The 15,624-nt window shown below is 42.5% G+C and overlaps 1 protein-coding gene across 1 annotated transcript in view; it reads right to left on the bottom strand.

Moving 5' to 3' along the window:
• Window positions 1–3,522: 3,522 nt before the first annotated feature.
• SLC35F4 (solute carrier family 35 member F4) overlaps window positions 3,523–15,624 on the bottom strand; it is a 269,518-nt gene continuing 257,416 nt past the window's right edge. Inside the window, exons 5-8 of the mRNA XM_047769505.1 lie at window positions 12,610–12,735; window positions 10,555–10,747; window positions 6,352–6,441; window positions 3,523–3,978 (exon numbers count right to left, since the gene is read on the bottom strand). Coding sequence (XP_047625461.1) covers window positions 3,737–3,978; window positions 6,352–6,441; window positions 10,555–10,747; window positions 12,610–12,735 — 651 coding nt within the window. The 3' untranslated portion in view covers window positions 3,523–3,736. The remainder of the gene's footprint in view (window positions 3,979–6,351; window positions 6,442–10,554; window positions 10,748–12,609; window positions 12,736–15,624) is intronic.

The raw sequence follows: 15,624 nt of genomic DNA on the forward strand, positions 1-15,624 counted from the left end.
AATTTTAAAACAAGGCAAGAGCAATGTTTGTACCATCATGACATTTAAATAGTCAAAATCAACACTACTTAGATAATGAATTAATTCATATTTACTATTAATATACTTCATTTATTTTCTACTATTTTTCATGAAGCTTGGAGTGTGTCATGGTTTTTGTTTTATTTAATATCATGTCATCTATCAATGCCAGGAGACTTTCCTTGCTTTTTACTATATATGTATGTATGTATGTCTTTTTAGGGCCACGCCCGTGGCATATGGAGGTTCCCAGGCTAGACGTTGAATTGGAGCTATAGCTGCCAGCCTACCCCACAGTCGCAGCAACGCCGGATCCCAGCTGTGTCTGTGACCTATACCACAGATCATGGCAACTCCAGATCCTTAACCCACTGAGCGAGGCCAGGGATCGAACCTGCATCCTCATGGATGCTAGTTGGGTTCATTAACTGCTGAGCCACAACAGGAACTCCTGTCCTTGCTTTAAAAAAAAAAAGGCAGATGAAAAAAATGTACAGTTTTTATTGATTACAATACCCACGCAGCAGGCATAATAGCCCAAGTTCTCTTTTCTTGCCCCATGACCATCTCACCTACACTTTTGGGGCCACTTGAATAAAAAAAGGATAGTAAAACAGATGCCAGAAAGGCTCAGCTTCTTGTATTAAACTTCCTAGAAAGCATAGATTATCTTAAATTGCTAGATGCCCTGACTTAACCAGCCTCTTAGGGAAGAAGTGCCTTTTATCAGTTCAGTAAATTGGTGTTTTGTGAGAACACAACAAAGGCTGTAGCGCATTTAATCCCTTTTGGTCCTTGCTTTCTCATCCATGACCAATCTCATCGATGAGAATGTCTGTCCTTGACTAAGACAGATCTAATACAGTTTGGGGGAGGGGTGAGTCTCCAGCATAAAGCAATCCATTCATTCATTTATTGAGTGTCTTCAAGGCCAGGCAGTATGCTAGAAACACAGTGATGAATGGTACACAGTCCCTGCTATCAAGGAACCCATGGTCTACTGGAAACTCAGATGAATAGACTGACTGTCACCACAGAGGGTGACCAGTGCTATAAAGGGGTAAACAGAGGTTTCTAAGGAAGCCACCTTGTTCAGCTTGGGGGGTAAGAAAACACCTTCCACAAAAGTAGGAATAAATCATGTCATGAAGTCTAGGTAAGGATTATTCAGGTGATGAGAGAGAAAAAGAAATTGTAAGAAGGAGAACATGTCTTGATGGAAGAAGGCTGGTGTCACTAAAGCAGAAGGACTCCAGGGGGCCCCTAGGAGGTGGTGCCGTGAAAGCTGTGCTGTCCAGTATGGTAGCCAAGAGCCACATGTGGCTTATCAAAATTAACTTAAGAAGGAGTTCCTGTCTTGGCTCAGTGGAAACGAATCTGACTAGCATCCATGAAGACACAGGTTCAATCCCTGGCCTCGCTTAGTGGGTTAAGGATCTGGTGTTGCTGTGAACTGTGGTGTAGGTCACAGACATGACTTGGATCCCATGTTGCTGTGGCTGTGGTGTAGGTCAGCGGCTACAGCTCTTATTTCACCTCTAGCCTGGGAACCTCCATATGCCACGGGTGCAGCCCTAAAAAGACAAAAGACAAAAAAAAATTAATGTTAAATAAAAGTGAATAGAATTAGAAATGCAGTCCCTCACTTGTGTTAGCCATACTTAAAGAGTTCAATAGCCAGTTGTGGCTACTGTGTTGGATAGTACAGATATAGAATATTTCCATCATCACAGAAAGTTCTGGATATTGCTTCACCAGAGGCATGCAGGGGCCAGTCAGTGATGAACTCTGAATGTTTAATGGCCTGCAGATATATTTGGACCTTAGCCAGAGGACAATGAGATGCCACTAAAGTATTTTATACAGGGAAAGAGAACAATAAAATGCATGTATTAGAAAAGTCATTTTGCAGAACACAAAGCGGATTGGAGAGAGGCCATACTGGGAGTTAGACCAGTCAAGAGAGTATTTCATTCATCAGGGAAAGAGATGAGAGGGTCATAGAATAGGTAGCCCAGTAGAGAAGTGTATGGATTCAAGAAATAGTAAGGAAAACAATCAACAGGACTTATGGTTTAGACGTGGAGGGTGAAGAAGGCAGAAGTTAAGTTTGAGCCCTGGCTTGGGTGGCCAGTTAATGTTGGTACCATTAACCTAGACAGGGAACAAGGGAGGGGAAGGAGTAGGTCTGAGGAGAGATGATAAACTCAAATTTGTTTTTGAATGTGAAGCCAACAGTGAGGCATCAAAATGAGCTTGCACAAGGCATTTGGATGGTCAGGTCTGCAGCTCAGGGGGCACATCTGGGCTAGGGGTAGCTATTATGAAGCTGTCACTACACAGATGATATTTAAAGCCATGGAAGCAAAGGAGATTTCCAGAGGAGAGAGTGTTGTGTGACGTGCAAACAAGGGCAAGGACTGAGCACTGACTGTGGTGAGACCAGCTTAGGAAGAGGAGTCCAGAAAAGCAGCCAGTAAGGCAGAAAGAGAACTGGGCAACCAGAATCGGCTCTAGGTGAAGAGGCTATTGCAGGAAAAAGGAGTGGTCATCATGTCAAATGCTACAGAGAGGATAGTAAAGTAAGGATTGAACAGTGTCAATACGGTTTTGCAGGAAAGACATCATTGCTGACTTTGGTGAATTCACTTCACAGAGGAATGATGGGGGCAGAAGATGCTTTTCTGTGGGTTGAAGAGTGAATGGAAGAGTTCTCATCGTGGCACAGTGGAAACGAAGCTGACTAGGAACCATAAGGTTGCAGGTTCCATTCCTGGCCTTGCTCAGTTGTTTAAGGATCTGATGTTGCCGTGAGCTGTGGTGTAGGTCACAGACATGGCTCGGATCTGGCATTGCTGTGGCTGTGGTGTAGGCTGGCAGCTATAATTCTGATTGGACTTCTAGCCTGGGAACCTCCCTATGCCGTGGGTATGGCCCTAAAAGACAAAAAGACCAAAAAAAAAAAAAAGACAGACAGCTGGAAAATCAAAAAATCAAAAATAAAAAACAGTGAATGGAACTGTTAGTGACAGCAAATGTGAACAAACTCTTTAAAAAACTTGACTATGAAAGATTTAGTGATAACTGGCAAGAGATATGCTCTCTAGAAGCATTGTACCATTTTCAAATGTCTGCCTCATGTTAGAGATATTTTAACTTCTTTTATGATCAGTACTACTGTGAGCATGTTGAAAGTACGGATGGAGTCTTGTTTATCTTCACATCTTCATTGATCCTTGTGTAGGTCTTAGAAATAGAAGATGCTCTGTTGATATCTGTTTAATTACTTTCAAATTGAAGGCTCTTATTGCACTTAAACATATATGAAGTGTGTATCCTTTTCATGTATTTTCCTTTTACGCAATTTTCTCTGGATGAAAAGATCTCAGTTCCAGGTGAGAAAAAGATAATGACAAGCCCATGATTTAGTAGAATTTCCTATTTTCAGGAAACTTTTCAAACTAGGGGGGAACCCCCCTCCCCACAAACAGAAGCAATAGAACAGGGATGAATATGTTTTAATAAAAAATTTATTATGATTTTTTTACACCAGTTCCTCGATAAGCGTATAAATGTAAACTTTTATTGTTGGCATTATTTCACATATGACTTATCCAAATTCAGAGATAATACTGTCGTTGAGTGTACAGGTAGTGAGAAAATGTTATTATATTCACAGAATATACATACACGTGCATTCAAAATGTGTCCCTCTTTAAGCCAGTGGTATGGACACGGTCCCATTGGCTCTGCTTCTGCTTCTCAGGTGTCCACTGGGATCAGTGATGTCATCCACATGCTCCTCACTCTTCTTTTCCTTCAGGCTGTTGATGAATCTCAGGGTAATTTCATCCCACTCCTCAGGCAACAGCATCAGCAGAAACCCAATGCAGATGATGATGGTAGCAGCCAGGCGGACAACGTTGAAAATCACCTCCTGCTTCAGGAGGTCTACAGCTGGGGAAAGAACATCAAGTCAGTCAGTCTATGATTGTTTCTGAGCTTCTCTGAAAACAAATGGCCAAAGTCAGGGCTACTTCTAGAGATTTCCAGAAATCTCTCTTATTCTTTCAAGCTCATCTTTCCTTTTTCCATAGCATTATCGACACTGCTCTCTCCATTGTCTTTCTGTTCCTTCTCTCTAAATCCTAGTTTCCCTTCGAGGCAAATTTCATTGATATAATAACATCTGCAGTGTTAGTTCTTAGTACTTTTCCCTCTGCATCCCTTTATGTATCTCCAGTTTCACTGGACCACTGAAGATATTTTTAAATGAGCCAAGCTTATTAATGACTAGGTCTTTGCACATGCTATTCTTAAGATATTTAATTGAGGTAAAACTCATGTAAGTTAAAATTAACCATTTTAAAGTAGTTTAGTAGCATTTTGTACATTCATAATTTTGTCCAGTCACCATATCCATCTGGTTCCAAAATGTTTTCATCATTCCAAAATAAAAAGCCTTTAAGCAGTTACTCCTCAGTCCCCTACCCCAACTCCAATACCCGGTAACCACAAATCTCCTGTGTGGTATGGACATGGTCCCATTAGGACCTCTTCTGGATATTTCATATAAATGGGAGCATACAATATGTGACCTTTTGTGTCTGGCTCCTTTCACTTTGCATAATGTTTTCGGGGTTCAACCATATTGTAGCATGTATTAGCACTTCATTCTTTTGTATGGCTGAATAATATCCCATTGTATCACAATTTGTTTATCAATTCATCTGTTTATGGACATCTGGGTGTTTCCATCTTCAGTTGCTGTGAATAGTGCTGCTATGAACATTTATGTACAAGGATATCTTTGAGTTCCTGTTTTCAGATTTGAGGGGCATGTATCTAGTAGTGGAATCATCTACATGCTAGTATATACAGTAGTAGTCAAATATCTGCTGTTCCATATGCATGGAATGCTCTTCCCTCCTTATATCCACTTCATCCAGCTAAACCCTGTGGTAGATCTCTCTCTTTAGGCTTCTGGCAGGAAGCCTCCTTAGATGCCACTCCTGTGTGCTCTCAGAGCATTTAGTACATGCCTCTATGAAAGCTATTCTCTCTACATTGTAATTACTCAATTCCTTTTGTCTCCCTTCTATACTACATGGTTCTGAGGGCAGGTACCATGTCTTATTCAGGATCTGTCACCAGTATTAGCACACTTCTTGGCATGTACCAAGGGCTCAGAAATTATTTATTGAATGAATAAATCCATAGATGGATGAATGGAATCCCCTGATATGGCCACTCCTTCCTGACACTTTCCTTTAAATATCTTACAGTTCTTGGAGCCTATTACACAATTTGGCATTTAATGATAGATTGCATTGTAGGGTTCTAAGTAATTTCATGTATGTTGGCTTTGTTTTCCATTTTCAGTGTAACTTTCTTATGGGAACAATATCTTTTTGTTTTCAGTCTCTTCTGTAGAAGTTCTGATCACACAGTAAGCCCTCAATAAACATTTGCTGGAGTTCTCATTGTGGCTCAGTGGTAACGAACCCAACTAGTACCCATGAGGAAGTGGACTTGATCCCTGGCTTCACTTGGTGGGTTAAGGATCCTGCATTCCCCTGAGCTGTGGTGTAGGTCACAGACACAGCTCTGATGTGGCATTGCCATGGTTGTGGTGTAGGCCGGCAGCTGCATCTCTGATTGGACCCCTAGCCTGAGAACCTCCACATGCTGTGGGTGTGGCCCTAAAAAAAATTGCTAATTTTTCTGGCTACCTAAGACTTGGAAATACAGAATTTTAAAGTTAGACAGGATAGTCATTCAGAAAACACTCTTGTTAATGGTTCCACTGTCAGTTTTCACCAGAAATATTTTCCTGGAAAAATAGCTTCTCCTTTTATCCCCAAAGGGGGTCAAGTGTCTTTTTCCTCTATCTGTTCCAGAGGGCCATCTGCTGTGCCCCCCGGGAGAAGCTTTCTTGGCTCCCCAGGGGTTGTATGATGGGGAGCCGACGCCCTGTACATTCCCTACACTTTCATTAGTGGTGTTGACTTGAGAGTCCTGTGCTGGGATGCCTTTTGTTTGCATAGGAATTCCTCTAAAAATACCACAAAATTAGGTTGTCAGAGAGATTACATGAAACCCAAATGCTACATGTGGTATTTAATTCTAAAAGCACGACTGAGTAAAAACAGTGTTTGTAGCTGCAAATTTTAAATCTGCTGCATAGTTATTCTGTTGTCTGCCACCTTTGTGATATTTAGAAACATCTTCCCAGGCAAGGGACATAATTCACAAGTGGTTGAAGAAACAAGTCAGGGTGTAAAAGAAACACAAGCAAGAGACTGCGCACAGGTCAAATCCTACCCGTACCTGCATTGCCAGGAACACTGAGCACTGTCCCGATGGAGATGAGGATTGGGTATGTCAGCACCACACCGACGTTCACCAGGATGTTGAAGGCTATAAAATAAAGGAGGATATATGGGGTGAAGGGGAATTGATAGGCTGGGCTCTGTCCTTCTCAATGTCAAAGAATCTGTGTCTTTGCTAAAAACATGCCTTCTAAACGCTCTGCACCATTGGTCAACTAAGCATCTCGTCTTGGTGATGGATTTGTGTTTATCTCACCTGAAACAGTCACATACTTTTTTCCTCCTCTGCCACCCTGGCTGCCTGATCTCTTACCAGTTGGCTGGCAGAGGGAGTGGGGAGCCATGCAAAGAGGTGAAAGAGTTCACTACACTGCTTGTTAGCACTATAAAGGTGAGCTGGACCAGAGGTTGAAAGCTGGTGACTGACTGGGGCTTTCTTCCTGTTACTTGACTATATCATGCCATATTCCTGGGTAACCAAAATGCTCTGGTGTTACTGCCTAACACATGATCTGTCCCAAGATGGCATGTGCTGCTTTATTCTCTCTGTCTTGGGGTGAGCATCACATGAGCAAAGAACAATGCATTCAATGTTAAGACATCCAACCCCAGGGAACTTTTCCACCTCCTGATTTGTGCACAGATAACCCCAGGGCACGTCCACAGAACCACCTGAGGGTATAACTTCATACTCTTGAATTCATATCCTTGGACATTTTTAGCTAAATATAAAGTTAAAATAATCATCTATGCAAAAATGATCAAAAATACTTGTTTTCAAAAAGAAAAACAATGATAAATGACATAGGATTGTTTGAATAGATTTAAAGTCCACATTTGTTTGAGGGCTTAGAGAAATGAGTATGAATTACGAAAAGGCCTCAGTTCAGAAGGGATCTTCATGTAAATGACTCAATATGTTGCCCACCCATATCTCTGTAGAACCAAAGATGGTTCTAGAACCATTCCAGTTAGGACAATGTTTATTCTTCTGTTACCTTTAATTCAGCTCACTAACTTAGCTATCTGGGGTTCAAACATGCTTGCTAGTTAGAGACAAGGAGTTGGACTTCTCAAGACTTGGGCTTTTTTATAATTTCCACACAATGGTGGTGGCAGTCAGGACAGAGGGCCTTCCTCAGTTAATGACTCCTCCTCCTCCATGACAGAGTTGCAAGGGGAATGAATATCCCAGCCTCTCAGCTCCCTCCTGAGACTCAGAGGGTCAAATAAGGCACATGCTAACAAACCCAGAATGTGTTAAACACAACACAGACTCTGCTAAACACTGCAACTATCATTTTATTGGCTGAACTGGCTCTTTTAGCAGATTGAAAGGCAGTATTGGTCTTTGGTTGAGAACAGAGCTTTTCTCATGCAGCAAGACCCAGGTGGCTTCACTGAAATGTATTGTCCATTTATCCTTAGTTCTTTTTTTTTGTTGTTTTCTTTTCTCAGGGCCTCACCTGCGGCATATGGAGGTTCCAAGGCTAGGGGTCCAATCAGAGCTGTTGCTGCCAGCCTACGCCACAGCCATAGCAACGCCGGATCCTTAACCCACTAAGTGAGGCCAGGGATAGAACCTATAACCTCATGGTTCCTAGTCGGATTCATTTCCACTGTACCACGATGGGGACTCCCCCCTTAGTTCTTTAGGTAGAATTTATAAGCTCTTTTGACAACCTGAGGACAAGCACATATAAGCCAGCATGTTCTCTGTAGCATGGGCCCCTGCCGGAGTGTAAGTGAGCCTCATCCATGTCAGAGGAAGGGCTGACACCAACTTGCATATGGGCTAGGGCACTCTCTGGAAGATGGGCCAACCTGAGGGCGGGAGGCAGAACCTAAGCAAAGTAGAGCTGTAGTTCCAGGTGGTGGAGGCAGGTCAGAGTACAGCCTGCTGTGTACTCTGAGTCTGTCTCCAAGCTCTGCCCTGACTAGATCATATCTGACTCCCTCTGGAGAGGAGAAGGTGGAAATAAAAACTTAAGAGCAGAAGTGCTGAAGATTGTAAGACCCTGGAGTGCGTAACCAACAGCAGAGAAGCCGTCTCTTCATTTTGTCACAGAGCAACCTTGGCAGAGAGGACTCAGGGCACCAGGGGTGGGCCTGGGGGGTGGGGAGCTCTCAGCCGGGTGGGGGTGGAGTGTGGGACCAGGCTGCCTGGTGGAGAACTACAAGGCCCTCTAGCATGGGTGATGCCCGGTCCCAACAGAAATGCTTAGGAGTGCATGTTAGACGTGCCAAGGGATAGATGTTGATGGAGGGCTATTTGGCAGCAAGCTGGAGGCCACAGGTGCATGGCTGGGGCCAAGAGTCAGTGAAAATTTTGGTTATGATTATTCCCACATAGATTGTTTGGAACCAGAAGTGATCTAGGCACTTTAAATTAGGGGGGTTTGGTCTTATGGAAAGACTGCTATTGATTTCTACTCAAGTTAGCATGGGTTATGACAGGTTGTAACTGCACTTTTTTGGCCTTCAAAAGTGGAATTCAAAGGGAGTTTCCATTGTGGCTCAGTGGAAACAAGCCCAACTAGTATCCATGAGAAGACAGGTTCAATCCCTGACCCTGCTCAGTGGGCTAAGGATCCAGTGTTGCCGTGAGCTGTGATGTAGCTCACAGATGTGGCTTAGATCCTGAGTTGCTGTGACATAGGCTGGCAGCTGCAGCTTTGATTTGACTCCTAGCCTGGGAACTTCCATATGCCAAAGGTATGGCCCTAAAAAGCAAAACAAAAAACAACAAAGACCATCCAAAAATGTAATGAGCATTTCCTGTCTTGTTTAAGAGTTTCCCTTAGGGATGAGGGCCAGAGTAGAAAAAGATGACCCACTGTATTTGTGGGAATGAAAATAAGGGCATTTTTTCCCTCCTAGGGATCGCAATGCTGCTTCAGATTGTATTTCAGATTATGTCACCTTGATAAAGAAGGTCAGCCGAGGGCTGGCAGATGTCCTGCAGGCCTAGTGTGGCAGGTGAATGCGGAGCAGGTGGAGGGTGTTGTCCTCAGGTGGAATGAGGAAAGGAGTAGAATGAAAATGGCTTGATTCTGAGTCAAGAGACACTGAATCCTTTGGGTATTTGTTGTTTGACTGCTTGGCGAGAAAGGAGCAGGCTTGTTATTTTGAAGTTCCTCTCACATCAAGTGATAGCGCAGCTTGAGAATGGGAGCCCCTTGGCTGCTCAGGTGAAGCAGACAGCCTCAGAGTTATAGGGATTTTGGAGAGAGAACATGAAAAACACTCAAGGTGACTTTTTTTCTTGGTCATCCACTAGACACAGCCTGCTTAGCAAGGCCACTCATCCTGTTCTGTCTTCTTCTCTTTCTTGGTGAGAGCTTCAGATCTCAAATTCATTCTCCAGACACAGCCAGAGTAGACTATTTAGAATGCAGATATGAGCCTGTCACCTCCCTGGTTAAAGATCATTGAATGGGTTCTTTTTTTTTTTTTTTTTTTTTGAGGAAAATCTGATCATTACCTTGTAATGAGCTATGAGTGATTCTTTGGCATTCTCTTCCTGGCTTCATACAGAAGCCAGTACATTTGTTTGACATTTGACTTCATAGCGATGTCCAGAGACAGAAGCTCTTAAATTGAGCAACAGGTATTAATCAGAGGGGCCTCAGAATCCTACACACAACAGGTGGTTGCTAAATGCCAAAGGAACAATATAGGGAGTCACCGAAGATTACACTGAGGGGGATTTTATATCCAACTCCCTCAGTGTGGCTTTCCAGGCCTTTCACGACCTGCCTGCCTCCTGAATGTCATCTCCTTCCTTCTCTTTTCCTCTTGCACTTGGTGCTCCTGCCATTTTGATCCATTTGAGTTCTTTGACTGGCCCGTCCACTCTCTCCCTCTGCCCAACACACTGTGCCATGCATGGAACACGATGACATCATCTGGCACATCATGGAAAATGGACAAGGCTGCTTGAGGACCAGTGGTGATCAGAGTCACCTAGACTTCCAGCTTGCACCTTAACCCATGGAAGATTAACCCATACTAGTTGGACAGTTCTGATCTAATCAAGCACTAGCCTTCAATGAACGTTTCAACCATTAACCAACCTTAGGTAAGCCTGGGAAAAAGAGGACAGGGGTACCCAAGGGAATAATACTCCTGTGAAATTTTAACTATCCAAGCAGAGAACACATGACTCAGGAAATGGAAGGCAAAACCTGGGGCCACTTACCCAGCCACAGCCCTGCCATCCCGCAGAGACAGCCCCACGGCAGAGCAGCAAATGAGGACCAATGCTCCACCTTGGTGAAATACAGGATGACTGGGGTGAAGGAGATGAAGATTAAATTGAAGAAGCCCAATGTGGAGACGAAGTGTGCTGCTTCACCAAAGTTTGCACTTCCCAGGAACATCTTAAACAAAACCTAGAGTGGGAAAGAAACTCTTTAGCCACACAGAGATATTGTTGGATCAGAAAGGCAAGTTCTACATCATGAATTAAAGGGCCCAGAGTTTATGCTCTATATCTTCTTATCCCACCATTTCCATGGTACTAAATGCTGAGATAAGGATGGCAAATGCCCTATGGCCTGCCTATGAAATAGCAAATGCCGTAAGACGAAGACCACGTTGGTCCACAGGGATCCTGAACACTGTGCTCAGTATCACCATCAGTCAGGGGTATAGGATGGATGATGAGTAAGACTGCAGACAAGCCCAGGCACCTCGAGCACTGAGATGCCATCAGTTCTCCCTTTCAAGCATGGGATTTATTTTACCCTTATTTTGACAGGTACTGAAAACTAAATTGGACAGAGAGAGCCTGTCATTATGTTCTTGGGAGAAAATAATAATGATGCCTTGGATTTATAAGCACTTTTCTCTCTAAGCTGAAGATAGTTTCACAAATACTGTATTTATCCTCCATAATGAATTTGTTTTTGTCTCCCGGATTATAAATCTGTGTACAGAGAAAGATGACAAGGAAATGTAAACGGCTAACCTAAAATCACACATTAGGCTGGGGAGGAGCCAGGTCTCTAGTTCACATTTCTTGGCTTTTTAACCCCTTTGCTTCCTTTGTTAATCCTCGAACAATGTAGCACAGAGTAGATCTTTTCTGTGGTACACATCCGATTTCGTGTGTGCCAGCAAATATTACCATTCCCAGAATGAATACATCTGTAACATGGTCAGAAGAATTCACTCTATAAAAGAGCCATCTAGGCATGAGCAATTCCAGATGTTGCTTTGAGTTTCAACTAAGTGTATTATTTTTTTCTTTTGAGAGACTTAATCAAGAGAACTTGAGCATGTACAGGTCCTTCATCACATCAGACATCTCAGTAGAGTGTCAGGGGCAAGTTAGACACTAACAGTGATTGAATGAACATTTGTCAAGCTTGTCACAGAATCAATGGGCCAGCAAATGTCAATATGGAAATAGATACAATGTCCCCTGAGTCTCAGAGGTGGTGAATCATCAGAACAGGCATCCAGGAGGGCTGCAAAGGGAATTTTCTGCCTTTCAGAGAGGATTTTCATTGAAACACCAAGAGAGGTGAAAGTGGAGCAGTCTGTTAGCTACATCCAGAAAGGTGGCTCTGAAAAGCAGAGCTTTGGTGAATAACCCTTTAGATCTTCTCTCTTGGTCCTCGCTTCTGAAGTCAGGGGCAATGACTCTGAATAGAGCTTTCACTGATGACAGGCAACTCTGGTAGAGAAAGAGCTGTGAGTACAGTACATACCCAGAGTATCCATCACAGAGGAAAAGAGCCTCTCCATTTAGCAAATGACATGGCAGGGGATTAATACGAAGCAAACAGGAAGCTATTTTTCTCACCTTATAATAGTTGAAATAATGACCCTAGGTAGTTAAACTAACAAAACATGGAAGAAAAGCCTTTCTCAGCCCAGCTATAATGAGTTGATGATTTGGGACAGGTGGGGGAGTATTGAGCATAGCCTTTGGATCAAGTTTAAATCTTGGCTCTATCACTTCCTGGCTATATGCTCTTGGGCAAATTACTAAATCTTTCAAAGTCTCAGTGTCCTGGCGTGGAACGTGGGGATAAGTTCCTATGCCTCATAAAGGTGCGTGAACACAGGTGAAAATTTCCAGCAATTTCCTAGCCTGTAGCAAGTACTCAATAATTGATACTTATTATTATTTAAAACATCTTTTAAAAAATTTCTAGTCAAGATTTTCTTTGTCCTTTCTTCCTTCATGACATAAAAATCTAAGCTACAAATGACAGTTGGCTACATAAGAAGGTGCACAAAATACCTTATACAGTGCAGATGTAGAGGCTGAGCCCACTGCAAATGCCACTCCTATGATGGAATCAGCGTGGAAATTATCTGCATATGCCATCATGACAATGCCAGTGATCGCCATTATTGCGGCAACTATCTGTCAAGTAGAATGACAAGAAAAAAATTGTTTTTTAATCGATGCCTCCATACCCCAGAGCAAGAAGTTGAAGACTGCATGGGAGTTGCTAGTTGCTTCCTCAATCCAATTACCTCTTGTACATCATTGTTTAAATAAAGGAAGGGTCCATCTAAGAGAAATCTCTATGCTCATGAGACATCCAGGCAGAGAACAGAAAAGCTGCTCACATCCTAGTTACAGGCTAGTAATTTTAGTTTAACTTTTTTAGCTCAACTTCCTAGAGATGAATGTCCATGTCGGAAAAATCAATTTAATAGGAAGTCACTTCTTAGCATTTTCACCTGTACTGTGTTCTTTTTCTTCAAACATTTTGGCATACATTTTAATCAGCTCCTTGGGTCAGTGCAAGTGTGTGCAGATCTTCACATAACCAGAACTTGATTAGGGAGACATAATATTGATGCAGCTAAGAGGCAAATTTAAGGCCAAAGTAGAAAAAGGAAAAGAGAATAATCTTTCAGGATGATTTATGAGAAGCAAGCTGAGTTTGCAGTGTCACCGGAGGCTAGTTCTTCCTTTTGTCTCCATGCAAATTAAAACACAAAGATGATTTTATCCAATTATGCTAGAGCTTTCACTGCATAAAGTGAAATATTAATAACTTGATTGAAATCATAATGGTTTACTGTAAATTAATATGATCCTTGGCATATTCAAAATAGGAGTCCACTTTAGTGAAAAGCTAGTTTGCATCTGTTTCTTTATCTTGAACTGGTTCTCCTGGAAAGCTTTTTTTTTTCTTTTTGTCTTTTAAGGGCCATGCCTGAGGCATATGGAAGTTCCCAGGCTAGGGGTCGAATCGGCCTACACCACAGCCACAGCAACACCAGATCCAAGCTGTGTCTGCGACCTATACCATAGCCCACAGCAATGCCAGATCCTTAACCCACTGAGCAAGGCCAGGGATTGTACCTGTGTCCTCATGGATACTAGCTGGGTTCGTTACTGCTGAGCTACAATGGGAACTCCAGGAAAACACTTTAAAGCTATAGTAAACAGTAAAATTAACAACCCTGGAGTATGGAACACTCTGTCATTGCCTCGTGAAATAGTCTCACTGACTTTAAAATCACAATGTGACTTTGTGAGAAATTTAAATACACATGGTGATTAACTTCATTAAACTTCAGTTCTGAGTATTCCCAAGTAAATCAGTTCCTCTGTAAATGGCTTTTTTACATATGTGATGTTGTGGGGGGGCGGGGGGGAACCTTTTCAAACATTACGAGTGAATTATTCATTACCACCCAATGTAGATCTTTAACATGTAACTGTAGATGTGCTGCAGGCCAGTGCAAAGTGTGATAACGATGACACATATCATTTCGATGCTCTTAAAGCATTTCTTTTGTTAATGGCCACCAGAAGCAAGGCACACTTAGTTTCAGATCCAGCTCCACATTAAAGCGTCTTTTATGAAAAACAGCAGGAGTACTTGAGAACAGACGCTGACTTGTCAGCAGTGAAAAACTGTCTTCATAAAGCGTTATACGGGAGGCTGCTTGATGGGAGGCACTGCTCGTGCTGAGTGTGTATCACAGTCTCTAAAGCTTCCAGGCGTGTATCCCAGTTAGACTGTGCCTCAAACTATAGGGAATAAGATTTAATACATACACCATGAGGTGTCAAGGAAATCTTCCAAACAGGAAGTAATAGACTCATAAATAAACATGGCGAAGGGCTTATCTAGAGCTGGAAATTCTGTGAGGGTTATCATTTTCTTTGATGTGGGGATTTATGGCTCCGCCAAGGATTTGCAGCATTTCTTTGGGTGCTTGGATGTCCGAGGAATAAAAGTTACATTAGATACCGCCAGTTTCTAATTTGTTCTTGTGTTTAATTAATGTTCACAGGTGAAAGTATTTCCCTCAAAATACTGAAACTTGTAGGAGAGTAAATTTGAAGTCACATTTGTTTTCTTTTTACCAAGCATCAGTTGTATTCTTGGTCAGATAAGCAGTTGGTTTCTTCAAGACAGGGATAATAGAACCCTGGGTTAATCCTAATGAACTTTAATATGATGTGCTATTTCGTATTTAAAATTATTAAAATTATTCTATAATATACAATATCTGGGAAATTGTATATAATCCTTGGCTTAGGGAATTCTGAAAACAAATAGTTCCTACCAAAAAAGATCAAAACCCCAAAACACTGGAAAGTGTTGAACATTTATCATTATGCCCAGGATATGACTCCGGTTGGGAACTCTTCCTTTCCTGAGTCAGCCACTAGTAAAAATACACATATGTACTATATTTCTTCTTTTTTTTCTTTGATCTTTTTGTCTTTTTGTCTTTTTAGGGCTGTACCGGTGGCATATGGAGGTTCCCAGGCTAGTGTTCCAATTGGGTCTGTAGCCACTGGCGTACAACCACAGCAATGCAGGAACTGAGCCACACCTGCAACCTATACCACAGGTCATGGCAACACTGGATCCTTAACCCACTGAGTGAGGCCAGGGATTGAACCCACATCCTCATGGATGCTAGTCAGGTTTGCTAACTGGTAGCCATGACGGGAACTCTTTTTTTTTTTTTTTTGGTCTTTTTTTCTATTTCTTGGGCCGCTCCTGCGGCATATGGAGGTTTCCAGGCTAGGGGTCGAATTGGAGCTGTAGCCACCGGCCTACGCCAGAGCCACAGCAACGTGGGATCCGAGCCGCGTCTGCAACCTACACCACGGCTCACGGCAACGCCAGATCGTTAACCCACTGAGCAAGGGCATGGATCAAACCCGCAACCTCATGGTTCCTAATTAACCACTGCGCCATGACGGGAACTCCCACAACAGGAACTCTTGTACTATTTTTCTATCCTAAGTTTCCTCAAGATAGGCATTGGATGT

This window comes from Phacochoerus africanus, chromosome 2, assembly GCF_016906955.1.
Source record: "Phacochoerus africanus isolate WHEZ1 chromosome 2, ROS_Pafr_v1, whole genome shotgun sequence".
NCBI lineage: Eukaryota > Metazoa > Chordata > Mammalia > Artiodactyla > Suidae > Phacochoerus > Phacochoerus africanus.